This window comes from Idiotropiscis lumnitzeri, chromosome 20 (genome assembly GCF_059441095.1).
Source record: "Idiotropiscis lumnitzeri isolate Australia: NSW breed Sydney's pygmy pipehorse chromosome 20, RoL_Ilum_1.0, whole genome shotgun sequence".
NCBI lineage: Eukaryota > Metazoa > Chordata > Actinopteri > Syngnathiformes > Syngnathidae > Idiotropiscis > Idiotropiscis lumnitzeri.
This window is the reverse complement of record NC_142410.1, coordinates 10,374,400-10,389,824: the sequence shown is the minus strand read 5'-3', so window position 1 is coordinate 10,389,824 and position 15,425 is coordinate 10,374,400. Positions and strand designations below refer to the sequence as shown.

General features: G+C 46.1%; 1 protein-coding gene across 3 annotated transcripts in view; it reads right to left on the bottom strand.

The window, feature by feature from the left end:
• svild (supervillin d) overlaps positions 1 to 15,425 on the bottom strand; it is a 29,714-nt gene extending 14,289 nt beyond the window's left edge. Inside the window, exons 1-6 of one of the 3 annotated variants that reach the window (XM_088284519.1) lie at positions 15,051 to 15,425; positions 13,725 to 13,877; positions 6,542 to 7,036; positions 4,127 to 4,161; positions 1,281 to 1,333; positions 184 to 269 (exon numbers count right to left, since the gene is read on the bottom strand). In XM_088284519.1, coding sequence (XP_088140645.1) covers positions 184 to 269; positions 1,281 to 1,333; positions 4,127 to 4,161; positions 6,542 to 6,915 — 548 coding nt within the window. In that variant the 5' untranslated portion in view covers positions 6,916 to 7,036; positions 13,725 to 13,877; positions 15,051 to 15,425. The remainder of the gene's footprint in view (positions 1 to 183; positions 270 to 1,280; positions 1,334 to 4,126; positions 4,162 to 6,541; positions 7,037 to 13,724; positions 13,878 to 15,050) is intronic. The other 2 variants (XM_088284520.1, XM_088284518.1) reach the window with 2 other exon arrangements.

Here is a 15,425-nt window from a genome sequence, read left to right as displayed (position 1 = left end):
AAAAAGTTGATGTGAATCCAAATGGTCTGCTAATAGAACAGCAAAATTTCACTTAGGCGGGAAAAAGGTCTGAAACAAAAATAGCTAAAAAAAAAAAAAGTTTAATTTCGCAATCTTAAAAATCACTAAGTAGTTATTAAACGCTTACTCAAGCTCAACAGTTTTTTTTTTTTTAAATCTTACCGGCTCGGCGTTTCCTCTTTATTCGCGTCGTCAAGCAGCTGCCGCTTCACTCTGCCGCCATGACGGCCGCTTCCATCCTCCTGATCCTTCGGGACAAAACAAAAAGGAAAAGAAAAGCTTGCAGTGTGAATATGAGCGAAATAAAAAAATTAAAAAAAAATCTTGATAAAGAACATGAATGAGGGAGGCCCCGCCCCTTTTCTTGAGTCAGGCACGGGTCGTCCCATTGATCAGAGTTCAAAGCGTCGGGCGGCAACGTGATTTACGAGGGGAGATAAGCCATGCAAGCGCGGCATTTTTCGCACTGAAGAAACTTTTGACCCATTTTTTTCTTCTTTTTTAATTATTATTATTATTTCCATTTACGATTGAATATGGATCCTAAGGGAATGTCAGAGATGAATTTGAATTTTGAATGATTATTTCTTTTAATTTATTGCCATCTGGCTTCACTTGGCCAAGCTTGGCACGGCTCCTGCTCGGTGAAGGGCAAGCGAGAACAGCTATTTACATCCGACCTTACTTCGGAAACATAAGCCGCCTGGGAAAACCCCCGAAATCTCCAAAATTTTTTAGTGCAAGCTTACGTCCCCAAATGTCCCAGTGAGCGCTCCAAAAGTGAACGTCAGGCTGCGTTTTTTTTTCTGTGTGTCATGACTTTGGCCAAGCGCGCAACCAGGTGCGGAACAGCTTCCCATCGCGTGATTTGCGAGCAATCTCAGGTTGCGCTGGAAAGCAAATAATGAATCACAAACTGTTGAAATGAACTCGCTGTCATTGTGTTCACGCCATCCTTTTTGAAATTTGCGTGATTGTGAGCGACCTTGGCAGTCTTCCGAGTCTTTTCGGACTTCATTTAGGGTCTTGAGGGGAATGAAATATGTTCTTGGAAAATGTGGTTAAAAAAAAATGTACATACAAATTAAGGATAAATAATTGGAGCGACATTATTTTGTGACGAACATAATGACCCATGCTGGGCTTACTTTTGCGTTAAACACACACAAAAAAAAAAGAAAAAAAAAGAAAAAATTCACATTTGTGTTCACATGCTAGATAACACAAATAAATAACTAAATAACTAAATGATGCCCTACCTGAAGCGACATCTTGTCTGTATGACTCCGCTTGTCCCAAGTGTGGCGATCAACTGAAAGAAACAACAGCAAGAGGGCCATTTCTTATTTTGAAGGCGGTCGGTCGCACGTTCGTCTTTCGGGCTCCAAGATGGCCATTTGGCGCCCTCGCAGTCGGGGAGCCGCTCGGGCCCAAACATGGTCAAGCCAGCACGAGCGACGCGGCTGCCAAAAGCCGCCTCGATGCTTAATGAGCAGGGATGCTTACAAGGTCTTAAAAAACGGACCCCAGGGCTTGAATGACGCAAGGCAGCTGCGTGCAGGAATACACTCCAAATGTTGCATCCTTTTATTTATTTATTTTTTATAGATTCCCTCCTCCTCTCAGCAGGTACACAACACTTTTGAGTATATCGTCGCAATCTCAGAGGAGCTCTCCCCTCTCTCTCTCTCTCTCTCTCGCTCGCTCTCTCTCTCTCTCGCTCACTCTCTCTCTCTCTCTCTCTCTCCCTCTCCCTCTCTCTCTCCCTCTCTGCCTCCCTCCACCTCTCCCTCTCCCCTCTCTCTCTCTCTCTCTCTCTCTCTCGCTCACTCTCTCTCTCGCTCACTCTCTCTCTCTCTCTCCCTCTCTCTCTCTCTGCCTCCCTCCACCTCTCCCTCTCTCTATCTTTCTACCTCTCCCTCTCCCTCTCTCTCTCCCTCGCTCTCTCTCTCTCTCCCTCCACCTCTCCCTCTCTCTCTCTCGCTCACTCACTGGGCGAGACGGCTAATCTCAGTGACAAGTGAGCGATGAAACGTCCCGCTTCGGCTTCAGAGGAGATGCTGACACTGCTCGTTGTCACAAGTAGGACAACTCCTTCTCTCGACGCAGCATCGGCAAAAAAGCTGCGGCGTGTTATGCGTGCGAGCAGCTCAGACAAAAGCAGCACGACCATTATTTGATTTTCTTTGGGAGGCTTTTTAGGGAGTGGCTCGCCAATGATTGACAAGTTAATTAGGTTTAGACAACAAAAGTGGTGCGCGGCGCAGAGACTGAAAATGAAAATCAATCATTTGGGGGAGTGGTGCGTATGTAAAGCAACCAACCCCCAATTTTGGTGTTCTTTGAAGGAAGACAACGACAGATTAATTGCACATTGTCATTGCTCTAAATTGTTTTGGTTTTTTTAAAAAAATAGGAAGTAAAGATGATTTGAGATACATGTGCCTTGAGATACAAGCATGGTCACGGTGCGAATTAAAGCCGCATCTCAAGGCACCATGTTGAAGTGATGCATCTCACAAGCATTTTGTGCGTCACGTACGAGCGAAGTTTAGCCCGTGTCGTCCGCGGCAGTTACGGAGAGTCGACACACAATTTTTGCGTTTTTTTTTTTTTTTTTTTTTTTTTTTTTTTCCCCACCTAATCAAATCAAGATGAGTTGGAAATGACAAACTGTTTTGGGTCATAGTTTGTGGGACTATTTGGGGTGGCAATGATTAAGAGAGGAAATTATAAAATATTTTTTTGGAAGGGGCATCAATGACTCCTGGCAAGGCTCGTGCATGGCGAGAGATTAAGGCTTTGAGTTATAATTTTTTTTTTTCTTTTCAAGAAGAGTAGTCTTCTCTTATGTGTGGGGTGGCAAAGCGTTGTCTTCCGTCAACACCCTAAATGTCGATCCCTCACCGCAAAGAGTGTTTTATTGCTCGACAAGCGTGCCATTTTACTGGCGTGGCCTTTATCCAAAGAAAGCGTTCGACTAAATGAGCTAGAGTGAAAGAAATAATAATAAAAAAAAATAAATAAAAAAAAAAGTCAAATTCCATTTGCCGTTTCGGTCCAAGCGTTTCAAATGACGCTTTCAATCATTCCGCCCGTCTCGGAGTGGATTGAGATTTAGTGGCGAAAGCACTGCAGAGAGCCGATTCCATTTCGGCTTCTGATGTCATCTTGAATCTTTACGACGGCATCACCGGGCCAAGAAGACGACTTCACCGTTTCCTTCCTGAGCCATCAATCGACTCGCGACTGCACGACCTACTTCCACTCTACCGCGACTTTGCGGAGGGCCGAGCAATTCAGCACACAACGTCGTTTGACGACACCCCCCGCCGATGAAAAACCCTCACGAATATCATCACTCTCAAGAAACGAACTTCACGACTTCAGCAAATAAGACGCGTTGCACAAGACTGCCACACACGCTCGATCCGGAGCAATGAAATCATCGCGCTTCGCCGTTGAACATCTGTCACGCATATCGCGAGCAAGCCCACAGGCGCGAACGGGAGCCCCGACTCCAGACGTTGCGGTCGGAAGTGCCTTTGAAAGCGGCACAACAATAAATAATAACATATTGGAATATGATAAACAAGTCCGCATCGTTCAAGGCGACTCGACGGAAAATCTTGAACACTACTTGAGGAATTTGAGTAAGTTCAGTGCTGCTGTATTGGCTAGCAACATTACTTTATTTGCAAATCTTGCTGTGGCGCCATCTTGTGGAATAAAACAGGAATTGGATTTTATTTATTTATTTTTATTTTATTTATTTATTTTGTTAATTTATTTATTTTTTTAGTGGATGTCAATTATTATTATAACTAAATTAAATAAAAAATAAATCAGCAGTTCACAAAAAAAAAAAATTGCAACACTCTCGTCACTAGACTCCCAATTTGGTTTACGACTCTCACAGGTAGACCCGTTGCATAAGACATGACCTAACATTGGAGCCAACCAGTGCCAAAACACCTTTTGGGAATTTGGAAACAACTGCATGAACGTATAGCGCATGTCGGAGCGAGCCAAAAGCAAGTGAACAGCTCGTTCAATGGGGCTCCGGCTTCCAAAAAAGTGAAAGCGTGGAGAACGTTCTTCTTACCTTTTGACGTGTCTATGTCATCAGCGGCCAGATGCCTAGGCGAGAAAGAGAGAGAGCAAGAAGACGCATGAGCTCACTTCAACACATTGATGTGACGACAGATATCAGACAGCAATCGCACAAAAAATAAATAAATAAATAAATAAAAATGGAAAAAGTAAAGCCAAGGGCATCCCACACAAAAAGACCGCTTGGTCTTAAAGTAGCGGGCGTTTAAATATGGACGCAGGCGGCAGCTGCCGGTTGGGGTAGCAGCAGTGATGTAACAGGAGGAGGGGACAGACGCACAAGCATCGGCGGTGGTGGTGGGCAGCTGGGCGGGGTCAGAGGTTGCCGAGGAAAGACGAGTCAGGATTGGCGTGCCGACAAAAGGCCGGGGGGGAAAAAAAAAAAAAAAAAAAAAAGCTTTTAAAAATAATGCTTGTGCAGACATCCATTTTGGTTTTATTTTGTAAGGGAGGGGGAGGGGAAGGGAAAAAAAAAAAAGTTTTGTCGTGAGGTAATTACAGCATGGATTTCAGAATAGGGTTGGCTGCGGCTACCGGCGATATGCCAGCACAAAAAAAAAAAAAAAAAAAAACGAAACATGCATTATATTCACGGTAAGTGAGTCGTCCGTCCAACACTTTTTATTGAACTGCCTCTCTCTTGTCCTATTTCAGATTATGTCACAGCGGGCCAACACTTGATGAAATAAGTGCACACGAGGATTGCGTTTGGGGCCAAACGACGACAGCGCATTAGCGTTGTTGCATGACCAAAATGATGCCGATAATGAGAAGATACGCCCACCAAAAAACTTTTTGACTTTAAGAGCTGCTTTGGGTATTGTCCCTCTGCATTTGCCGTTTCATTGTTGTGTAGGACATTCCAAAAATGTTGGACATTTTTAGAAGCGAGACACTAATAAGCAACTTGAAGCAAACACACTTTACCCTATTTTTTTTTTTTTTTTTTGTACCATGTTGTATGTTAATTGAGAGTGCGGTGAGAGGTGTGTACGGCTCCCAATAGATCAGCACAATGAATACAAATGCAAACGGAAATCTAGCCCAAGTGTTGGCTTTTCTCCAAGCGTCGGCATTCCGTTGTAAACTAAACGTCATTTTATGCCGTTAATTTATTTTGTTAAAAACAGACGGAGCACTGAACAAAAATTGTGTTTGATGTGATTATCGATTGTACTTTTTGGACTATTCTACATATTTGGGAGTCAAGTCCTCCGCAACACAACGAAGAAGCGCAGTTGCGCTTCGCAGGATTCCTGTTGAGGTCCGATAAACATGTTCAGTGACAGCCCAAATGATCACTGGGAGAACGGCGCTCTTGTTTCCTTTGTGCTATTTCTGTAGCGCAGGCCTGCAAACATCTCACCATACAAGGTCCAGTAATTACGTGCGTCGCTTTCCTCACAATGAACACGCCAGTCAAACTAGGTTGTTGCTACGCGCAATCTCGGCGCGGAACGCAAATCGAGTCGCAAATTAGTCCGAGAAAATTTACTGTAACTGCTTCGTGTCGGGACGCGTCTTTGAAAAACTCATCAATCACGCTTCTCCGAATATCTCGCTTGATTAGCCAGCAGGCATGAAGACTTGGCACAATTGCCGTGCCACTTTTGCCCGTGAGCTCCAAACTATGTTGGAATCTCACTCACGTCTCCCCCCCGGGGGGGCTGTTTTTTTTTTTTTTGTTTTTTTTTGGGGTCGAGAACAGACAAGTCGGGCTATGCGTGCGTTGCAGAATCCTCGGCGTGATTGAACACGTCCAATGAAAACACTTGCAAAGTCCCCCCCCACTCGGAGGACGTTCAAGTCAAACCCGGCGAGCTTCTCGCGTGTCCATGCAGGAAAACACACGGCGGCGAATGTAAATAACGCTCGGAGCACATGGCCACTTTAGGAAACGCTAGCAGATGTGTTGACGTCAAGGCTCAATATCGCCCTCGCCCCAAAACATGCGCAGAGTTGCACTTTTTTTTGCCGGCTTTCCCACTTCCACGCAATCTTAAATAAGCACTTGGGAGCGCTTGAAACACTTTTTTGCCAATTGGGGAATATTTTATCCCCAACGGCATTTCACAGTAACTGCAAATGAACATTTGTTTCTGCTCATGTCTTAATTGGACTTTTGGGAAATGTCAAACAAAGCGGCACGAAAACGGAGCACGTTTGTGATTGACGAAGAGGGACATTGACGCGTTTTCTGTTTGTTTGAACTCGGTCGCGTCTGCGGAATTTTTTTTAATCGGCGTTTTGTCAAGTGCGTTTTTCAATGGATATTAAAAAAATAATAATAATTCTCTACTTTTGGGTCAGCAACTGGTGTTTTTGATCAATCAAATTCATGTATGAAAAAAAAAAGCCAGAAAGATATTTTTTTGGAATGAATTCTTTCGATCCGTAACAAACTCACCTTAAATTGGATGACGTCTCGACGGAAGGCTGATCGTCCGTTTGCGAAGTCACACGAGTGCCCCGTTTGAGGTCAGCGCTTTTCTCCATCCCGTCATCGGCTTTGATATCGGCGTCGATATCGACTTTACTCTTCGGGCCTCTCCTGGAGTACGTTTGCTCCGAGTCATTATCCTCACATTTTTCCTTCTCCTTGGCTGCCGTTTCAGACGAATCGGCAATTTTCCTGTCCCGACTGCGGACGTACTTGGAGGTGAATTCGTCAGAGGTGCCGTAGCGCTCGGCCAGCTCCCGCCTCCGCTCGGCTTTGTAGCGGGCGATCCGTTCCGCTTTGGTCTCGGGGGCGGAGCTCTGCAAGGTTTCGATGGCGTCCATTTGGCACTCGGGCGACGGTGATGAGGATGAAGCTCGGGCAGTGGATCGAAAGAAGATCGCTGATTCGCTCAGAAGCCGAGACCAAATAAATCCGAAGTCTCACTCCATCGAAATGACAGCACTGAGGGGGAAAAAAAAAAAAAAAAAATCAGAAAGACATCAATGGAACAGAATTGTCTGAGTGGGCTTCGAACATCTGCCTCTCAAAGAGCGAAGTCAAACTCGATTGAAAATGACACGCAGCGTTCCCGAGTGAACCGGCCACAGTTTGCTCAGCTGCGGCGCTTTTTAGTCAGCTCACAGCCCCCTGCGACAATGATGTCAGTCAGCTCCGCTCGGAGACTTCACGTCAATTCCGGCAACCGATTGGAAAAGAAAAAGAAAAAAGAAAAAAACATTTTACCCCAGCGCCTACTTGTGGTCTCTCATCGCCTCTCGATCACGATCCAAACGTCACGCATGAGAAACTCTCAATTTGTCTTCCGACTTTGGTGATGCAAAGCTGTAAAAATAATCGGCCCGTTTTGACATTTTGCGGAATATTCAATAACATTTTGACAACTTGACCCAAAAAAAAAAGAAGGTGGTTAAGCGAATTAAAATGCCGTGATGAGCTCACTTTTTGTTCCACTGAATATTTGAAGAGCAGACAACGGCACTTTCTCTGTTTGTTCCACACCGAGGGGGGAGCGGGAGGAGAAGGGGGGGGGGGGGATTGGGATTTCCACAGACGCTCGTCCTTCCAGCTCGACATGCTTCGGGCCGCCGCGAAGTGAGATGCTGCACATGAGTTGCGTTTACGGTGTGTAAATGGCAAGGGAGGAATTTTGAGCGTAATGAGAGCGGCCGAGTCAACGGGGGGGGGGGGGGGGGGGTTGAGCGTGTTTAAGCAAAGCTGAGCACGCTCATAAAGTGGACTCAATTAGCTTCGCCCGAGAACATTTTCTGTTCTGACACAAGTGGAGCCTGAAGAAATCTCACAAGCCCTCGCGCTGACTCATGACCACCTGCTGGGCAGCGAAAACAAGCCCGAATCGGGTTTCGCTCTCTTTAGAGTAATAAGGCCGTGAAATATTCCAGTGCTCGCCCTGACCCCTCGTAATCCTCCCCCACTTGACAAAACACAGCGGAGGATCAACCGGAGCCCCTTTCACACGGACTTTGTGCAAAATTGGAATATGTGACGCGGAGGAGTCGAGTTGAGATTGGCGCAGAGGGCGGCCATTTTGGCACTTGCTGTCCACTGAAAATGACATCACAGTTGCTCGGGGCTCAGCTTCCGTCAAAAGGTGAACCGTGATTGGTCGTTAGCTGAGCAAGCGTGATGTCATTTTCAGGGGATTTCAGAGGCAAAATGGCCGCCCGCTGGGATGGCAAAAAAAAAAAAACTGGTGGATTTTTCTGCTTTCGTCATCTTCCACCAACGCGATATTAATCACAATGCCTCGTTTTGATGCGCGAAGGCACATGAGACATATTATGCCGATGTTTTTTTTTGGGGGGGGGGTTGACATCCCCTTTAATTCACTCACTACAAGCGGAGTAAAAAAAAAAAAAAAAAAAAGGATCTTTGACGTCTTGAGCCGTCAATGGCAGTAAATGAGTTAAGTAAAAAATAAATAATAAAATAGAGAACCTGAAAGACTGTGGTGTTAAAAAAAAAAAAAAAAAAGTGAAGCGCCCCAAGTGCAAAAAGCCTCGAGCCCTGCTGTGTAAAAGAATCTTGTGACGCCACTGCACGCGGCTTCTAAAGAGCAACATGTTGACACTTTTTGGTCATTGTTTCAGCACCGAATAAGGCTCGCCGGGGTGAGGTCAGCAGTCGTTGCAAAACGACACAAACAAATCTCAAATAAAGCAGACTTACTTTGCCGGGGCTTTCGGAACACTTTGCTCACGTCACTCCTATCCTTGTGAATTGCCTTAAGAAGGCAAAAAAAAAAAAGGATCCGCAGGCTGAATGTCGATTTCAGGAGTAGGCACGAGCTTACATAAGTCGCCTCCGTTTGTTTCCTTAAAAAGGAGTGCAAAACGGCACACTTAAAGGCTTGAGCGAGGACGTTGGGGAAAGTTGGTTTGGAAGGTGCCGCTGTTATTCTGAGCGTTAAAAGTGACTCATGCTTTTGACCCGATTTAAAAAAAAATAAATAAAAAATAGGACCCATGTTGACAAGTGCTCTGTTTTTTTTTTTTTTTTTTGGACAACCTTCCTTATCCGTGTCGGCAGGTATGCGCCGATACCAGTTTGACCAGCAAATTCAGAAAGGGCTGCTTTATTTCTGCTCCTCTAGGGCATACAAACAAATGGAATCCTCTCCTGACAGTCACGGGGGTGCGTGAGGGGGGGGGGGGGGCGCTTTTAACCCCCCCGGCGTTACTGGCGAAAGGGAGGAAGATCCGTGTTGCACAAAAGTCAAGTCTGACGCTTCCTGACCGTGCCACCAAGTCGCACTCGACGTCCCGAGGCGATTGAGACGCCGTTCAACAGATACGAAGCGCACCGACAAACGGGAGGTCCGTCCGAGAGGGATCACGAATAACTCGGCGGGCAAACGCCACAAGACGCAACAGGTTTGCAAGAATTCAAGATGCGGCGATAAGATGCAAGTCAGCCACGGTGCCGTTGGGTGACTTCGGCGCTCAGGTCGACTTTGGAACGCTGTGCCGCCCGCTGACGTTATTCCGCGTACTTTGCAAAGCTGCATTTACAATTTGGACCAGGCAGCCCACCTAAAGCCGACTGCTCCACATTTTCTTTTTCCTCTTTCACAATTCACGGCCGCACAGGAGGACAAAAGGAATGTTGGAGACGCCCAACTCATAAACTGCGGTTTCTTATGAGAAAAAAAAAATGGGATCTTGGCTATGGGGGGGGTGAGAGAAACCATACGTATACCAGGTGTTTTTCCTCTAATGAGCAACGCTTGAAGAGGTTGCTAAACGTCACATTGGCATCAAAAGCGACAAAAAATGGTTTCTTTTCAGTCCATCTTTTCCAACAAAAACTTCAGAGCATCCAAAGGATGCTTCAGCAAACTAAGCAGAGACTTTGGGATATGCCGTGCGAAAAAAAAAAAAAAAAAAAAGGCGAGAGGATGCAGTTGAATGCAGTCGGGTCCTGACACATTCTTCCTGGAGGGAACACACAGAGAATGGAAACTTCCTTTTGCTGAGAAAACCAAAAAGGCAGCGCACGGAAAGCAGGGACGACAAAGACGGTAGCGTTTTGGAGTCCAAGTGAAATCTTACACACAAAAAAAAAATTCGATTCAACCCTGATGGACCGCAAAAGGGTCACATGACCAACCGGTGAGAACAGTCATCCGCCCCCGAGCCACCATTTTGAACTAATCAGATTTATCCGAAAACAACACGGGCGGAGGGGGTGGGGGGGGTGTCTGGTCGACCCGTGTCACAGTTTTGAAGCCACCCTCTCACAACAATCGGCCTCACGCTGAGGCGCCAATGTGCATCGCATTAAAAAGCAATCACAGACGTTTAAGTGTCCGACCTGCTGGCTTTTAATCACAACGGTGGGGTGGAAAACTTCATCCCGTTGAAATGTGACCGCGTAAATGGAACGCTTCAAAAAGGGTGTTTGTCCAAATCACCCCCCCCCGCCCCCCCTCAATCACATGACTCACCTCTCCGCTGGCGAGAGCAGTGAGAGCAAAAAGCGTTATAGTGACAGAGGAAGGAAGGAACAAAGTACTCGGGGAGGAAGGAGGATGAAAGTGTGTGTGTGCTGTCAGGACCATGAAGGGAGAAGAGAAGGAAAGTAGGCTGAAGAGAACGGGCCTTTGTGGGGGGGCGGGGGGGGGTTGATGATGTTGGGGGAGGGGCGGTGGTGGCTTTGTGGCCCATATGTCTCCGAGGTGCCATGCAGGCCTCGTGTGGCGTCGGAGGGGCGGCAAGAGGACAAGATCAGCTGCCGGAGAAGACAGGAAGAGGAGGAGGGGCAAGGAAGGGGGGGGGGGGGGGGGGCGATTGACCAGGGCCAAAGACTAATCCAGCGCTCCCAACTCGTACCCGGATGTCAACTCCCTCCAATCCGTTTTACCAGAACTCCCGCCGACTGGAGCCAGCCGGCCGTGAGTCGGTTGACATAACGAGGCCCCCGGGTTACTCATGCCGACGCTCGGCTTTGTCTTCGCAACAGAATCTGTCAAAACGCCAATGACCTATTTTTTTTTTTTTTTCATGGGGTCATGATTGCCGCTTTAGAGCGCCTCGTTGTGGGCTATAAGCGCGCGCACATCACGGAGCGATAGCAGATAAGCGACGAACTGTATTGACTTTTTCTGTAAAGTCCAATGTGACTTCCAGCGTGTGGGCGACGGTTTTGCGCTTTAGAGTGCCTCGTTGTCGCAGCGCAACTCTGCAGGATCTATTTTCAAGCTCAAAATGGAGCCACTGCAAGTGCGCCCCTAGGAAAAATAAGACAAAGTACTTCGTTTTCCAGGTCATCGTGGCATTTGGTTGACAGTTAACTGCATTTGAGAGCCGAGAGAACGGCTTGATTTTTCAGGATTTGGGATTTTACATGCGTACTCAGAGACATTTTTATGACCTAAAGTGAATCGGGTTCTTAAAAAATAAAATAAAATAAAAATAAACATTTCCCCATTTAAGAGAGAACATACCGCTCCATAATTTGCATTATAACAATGTAATACATCACAACAACCAAAGGGGGCAGCACCTGTTGTTTTCTTCGGCGGTGAGAGGTGAGGTGAGTGTGTTTTTATTATTTTTTTTTTTTTTCTTTCCAAACCCAAGTGGACGACAATCGAGGCAAAACATCTATTTTGCAAAATACAGTCATTTGAAGTCAATCGAGCTGCGGGGGATTTGCACAGAGGGGTGTGGGTGTGTGTGTGTGTGTGTGTGTGTGTTTTGCTCTATTTTTACACAGACTCGCTTCTTTGTCCTCGGTTTCCGGCCTTCTCTTTGCTGCATTGAAAGGAGACGTTAAACGTGTCGTATGGGAACGCGAGCGTACACACACACACACACACCCTCGCACTTGGGGGACGACACGCTGACACGCAAGTCCAGAGGCGCGCAAAAAAAAAAAAAAAAAACGCCTGAGGAAAGGCACACTGTGGCTCAAAAAGCAAGCAGAATGGTGTGTGAGTGGGAAGGGTGGGGTTGGATGGGGTTTTATCTCACCGGGGGATCATATGCGCACACACACACACACACACACACACACACACACCGCTTGAATGGACTTTTCATGACACACATGCTTTTTAAAACATCAGCCTCCCACTCGCGGCTACCAAACATCGCTCTGCTCCAGCAACCCTTCAAATAAATTCAAATGTCGCAACGTTGGAAACCGTAGAACGACATCGGCCGGTACCAACCGAGCCACACTGACGGACGAGTCATCGAAAAATACGCTTCAAGAGGCTTTGTGTAAACTGTTGCCCCGTCTGATTTATTTGGCCAGCCCACTTGGCCCGCGCGAGTCGACAATGATTGACGATTTCAAAAGATTTCACGAGCGGCGCCGTGCCAGTTTTGTTGAGAATATCAGCGAAATACACACGACACATTTGGACGGCGCTCGGCCGACGTAAATCTTTACGCGTGTGTTGTCTCGTTTTTTTTTTGTTGTTTTTTTTTCCCCGGCGACATCCGCGATGCACGTGAAAGCCGTAAAACGATGACAGGCGACTTTGCCTATAAAATCGCTGGCTTTGAACTTCAGATTTGAAAACATTCAAGTATTAAGTTGTACGGCTTTGGGTGAACGTACGGAAACGATGAAACGTTTAAGAGGACTTTGAGGCAGAGCCCAAATTCACTTTGAGGCCCAGTTGGAAATGGAGCCGGTCCGCTCTTAACAGATCGCGCGGGTTTACAAACGGGCCGGAGTGCCGCTCACCGACTGGCACGCTCTTTTTCTGAGCCGCCTTTTTTGCTAACACGGTCACGTCCCCTCGCTATTGTCTAAATATTTACGCTCGTTGGCTACCGACGATTGCGAACCAGACGTTTGCAGAATGTTAACTGACAAGTGTCGATGCGGATGAAGAGGGCCGACACGTGACTGTTACGGACCAATAACGTGCGGGTATCATCGCGACCTTTTTATTTATTTTATAGAAAGTTGTGACCATTCGGCTTTCTGGTGATACTTCAGGATTGCCCAAAGGGCGGACGTCGACCTTTTAGAAAGTCAAAACTACTTTTAGGGGACTGATTAATCCCATCCGTTGGATACACACACACTGCTGTACGTTCATAATGATGATCGATTAACATTAAAGGGGAAGTCAAGTCAAAAATGTTCCGGACAAGAAAATTTTCCATGCAGGTCCACAAGTCGAAACTTTTGCTTAGAAAACAGGTGAGCCACGATTGGTCGTTATCTGAGCAACTGTGATGTCATTTTCAGATGACGAAACGCGAAAAAAATGGCCGCTCACTGAGTTGGCTAAAAACGGGTGGATTTTGCTGCTTAATAAATATAAAATATTAATCAGGATGCCATATTTAGACTACTGAGGGTGCATAGAACATATTATTGCAATTTTTTGGGGGGGAGGGGCGGGGGGTTGACTACCCCTTGAATACAATAATGACGAAAACATTGAACATTGGGGCTTTTACCGGCCTTATTTGAAGGTATCAGGGACTCGTGACAGCTTCCGATAGTTAAGGGACGACTAAAATAAAAAAACATGTCACTGAATGAGTCCTCCACAGCAGTAGGTGGCGCTATACTGTGTCAGGGGCAACACATGACACGAGAGACGCACACGGGTGGTAACACTCACCGCAGTGACAACACTCACCTCTGCTCAGCAACAATGTGCCTTTGTTTGGGCCAGAGAAAAAGGTACTCCAGGTACACGACACGAGTTCTGTGCGAGTCAAAGAGCCACTCCCAGCTTGCCTGCTTTCTGCCCGTGCTGGTCTACACGCGACTGAGCTTTGGGCGTCAACTGCTAACAATCACACACAAAAAAAAAAAAAAAAAACACAAACACGACTTGCACAATCCGAGCTGCAATAGGCCTTAGGACGTCGAGCGGTTTCCTTACAGTGGGGAACCACATGAAATTCGCCGGTTGATATTAGCTCTTTTCAAATTGGCTAAATTTAGCGGATTCCTTTTATGTGCATTACAGTAAATACAGCCTCCCCACAAAAAAAAAAAAAAAGATTGTTTTTTTTTTAATTACACAGCAGCTCAGGGCGGGGCTTAGGCCCAAGATTCAATTAATAAGACTTATCATGCATAACCGTTTTCCGCAGAGGATAAAGAATATATGCCGGTGAGATTAGTGTTGCTGCACTTTTTGTGTTCAAGTATCTGTTGCGTAAAGGCCAAGAAGGCCGCAGCATGTTTGCTTCTTTGGCGTTTTGTATTTTGTTAACGTTCAGCTAGCAGACTTCTTTCTTTTTGCTCGACAAGTCAGGCAACTTACAAGTTAAAGTAGCCCTGTATTAATTCCCATGATTCACATTTACGCGCTCCAAAAGCCCGCCCTAAAAAAAATTCAAATCCGAAGCCAAGCCTTACTATATAATTAAGCAGCAAAATGTCATCCCTGTCAACCGTAATATGAAAGCACACTGTGTTTTTTTTTTTTTTGGGTACAAACATGCTTTGGATTCCTAACTGCCACATTGCCAAATGACTTCTGCAAACTCTTCCGCACACATACTGGTATTTGTTTTTACAGGTGTTTTTTTCTTTTTTGTCTTCTCCCCCTCCACAGGACAGCATTCTCACAGTGTTTAGAGAGGGATTACCCAGGGACTGTGCAAAGAGATACAAACACCACTCAGCAACATCTTTCTCAACAGGGTGGCCTTGCAAAGATTCATGGCGGGTGGACAAAAAAAAATCAAAACATACAATACTCATCCCAAGAAATTCAGTGAGGCGTATTACACCAGGTATTACGGTAAAAGACATGTTATTGTGCCAACTACCGTAACGCGCAGCGAATGTTGATTAAGGAAGGAAACTAATGCAACTCGTTGAGTCAGTGTTATCGCAGCGTTTCGACACAAATCTTCCACCATTAGAAGAAGAAAAAAATAATAACATTTGTAGTTACATGGCCATTACTGATTATTGTGAAGACACAACAAACGATAAAGTATCATACCTGCAATGAAGGTCGTTGCCTGCGTATGTTGGAGCTGTCAGACACAACACGTCGGCTGAGACATTATTCGGAAGATGTGCTCAAAATTAAACATTAAAAACAGACAAAAAGAAACTAAAACATGCGAACTATGACCAGAGAGCTGCTGTTTGAACGGCAGTCGTTTTGAGCACCACGCGACTGACTGATAAAAAGAATACAAAGAAGAAAAACACGAGATATAAAATGAAAACAAAATTGAGCCCCCGGTGATGCCTCCCACACCGGAGGCGAGGTGCAAACTTGTTGCCCGGTGCGGTGCTTACGTCGAAGGCCAGAAAGAAGCGAGCGACAGTCAGCGAGAAGTGGCCGACAGTCTGTCGGCAGTTTTGCAGT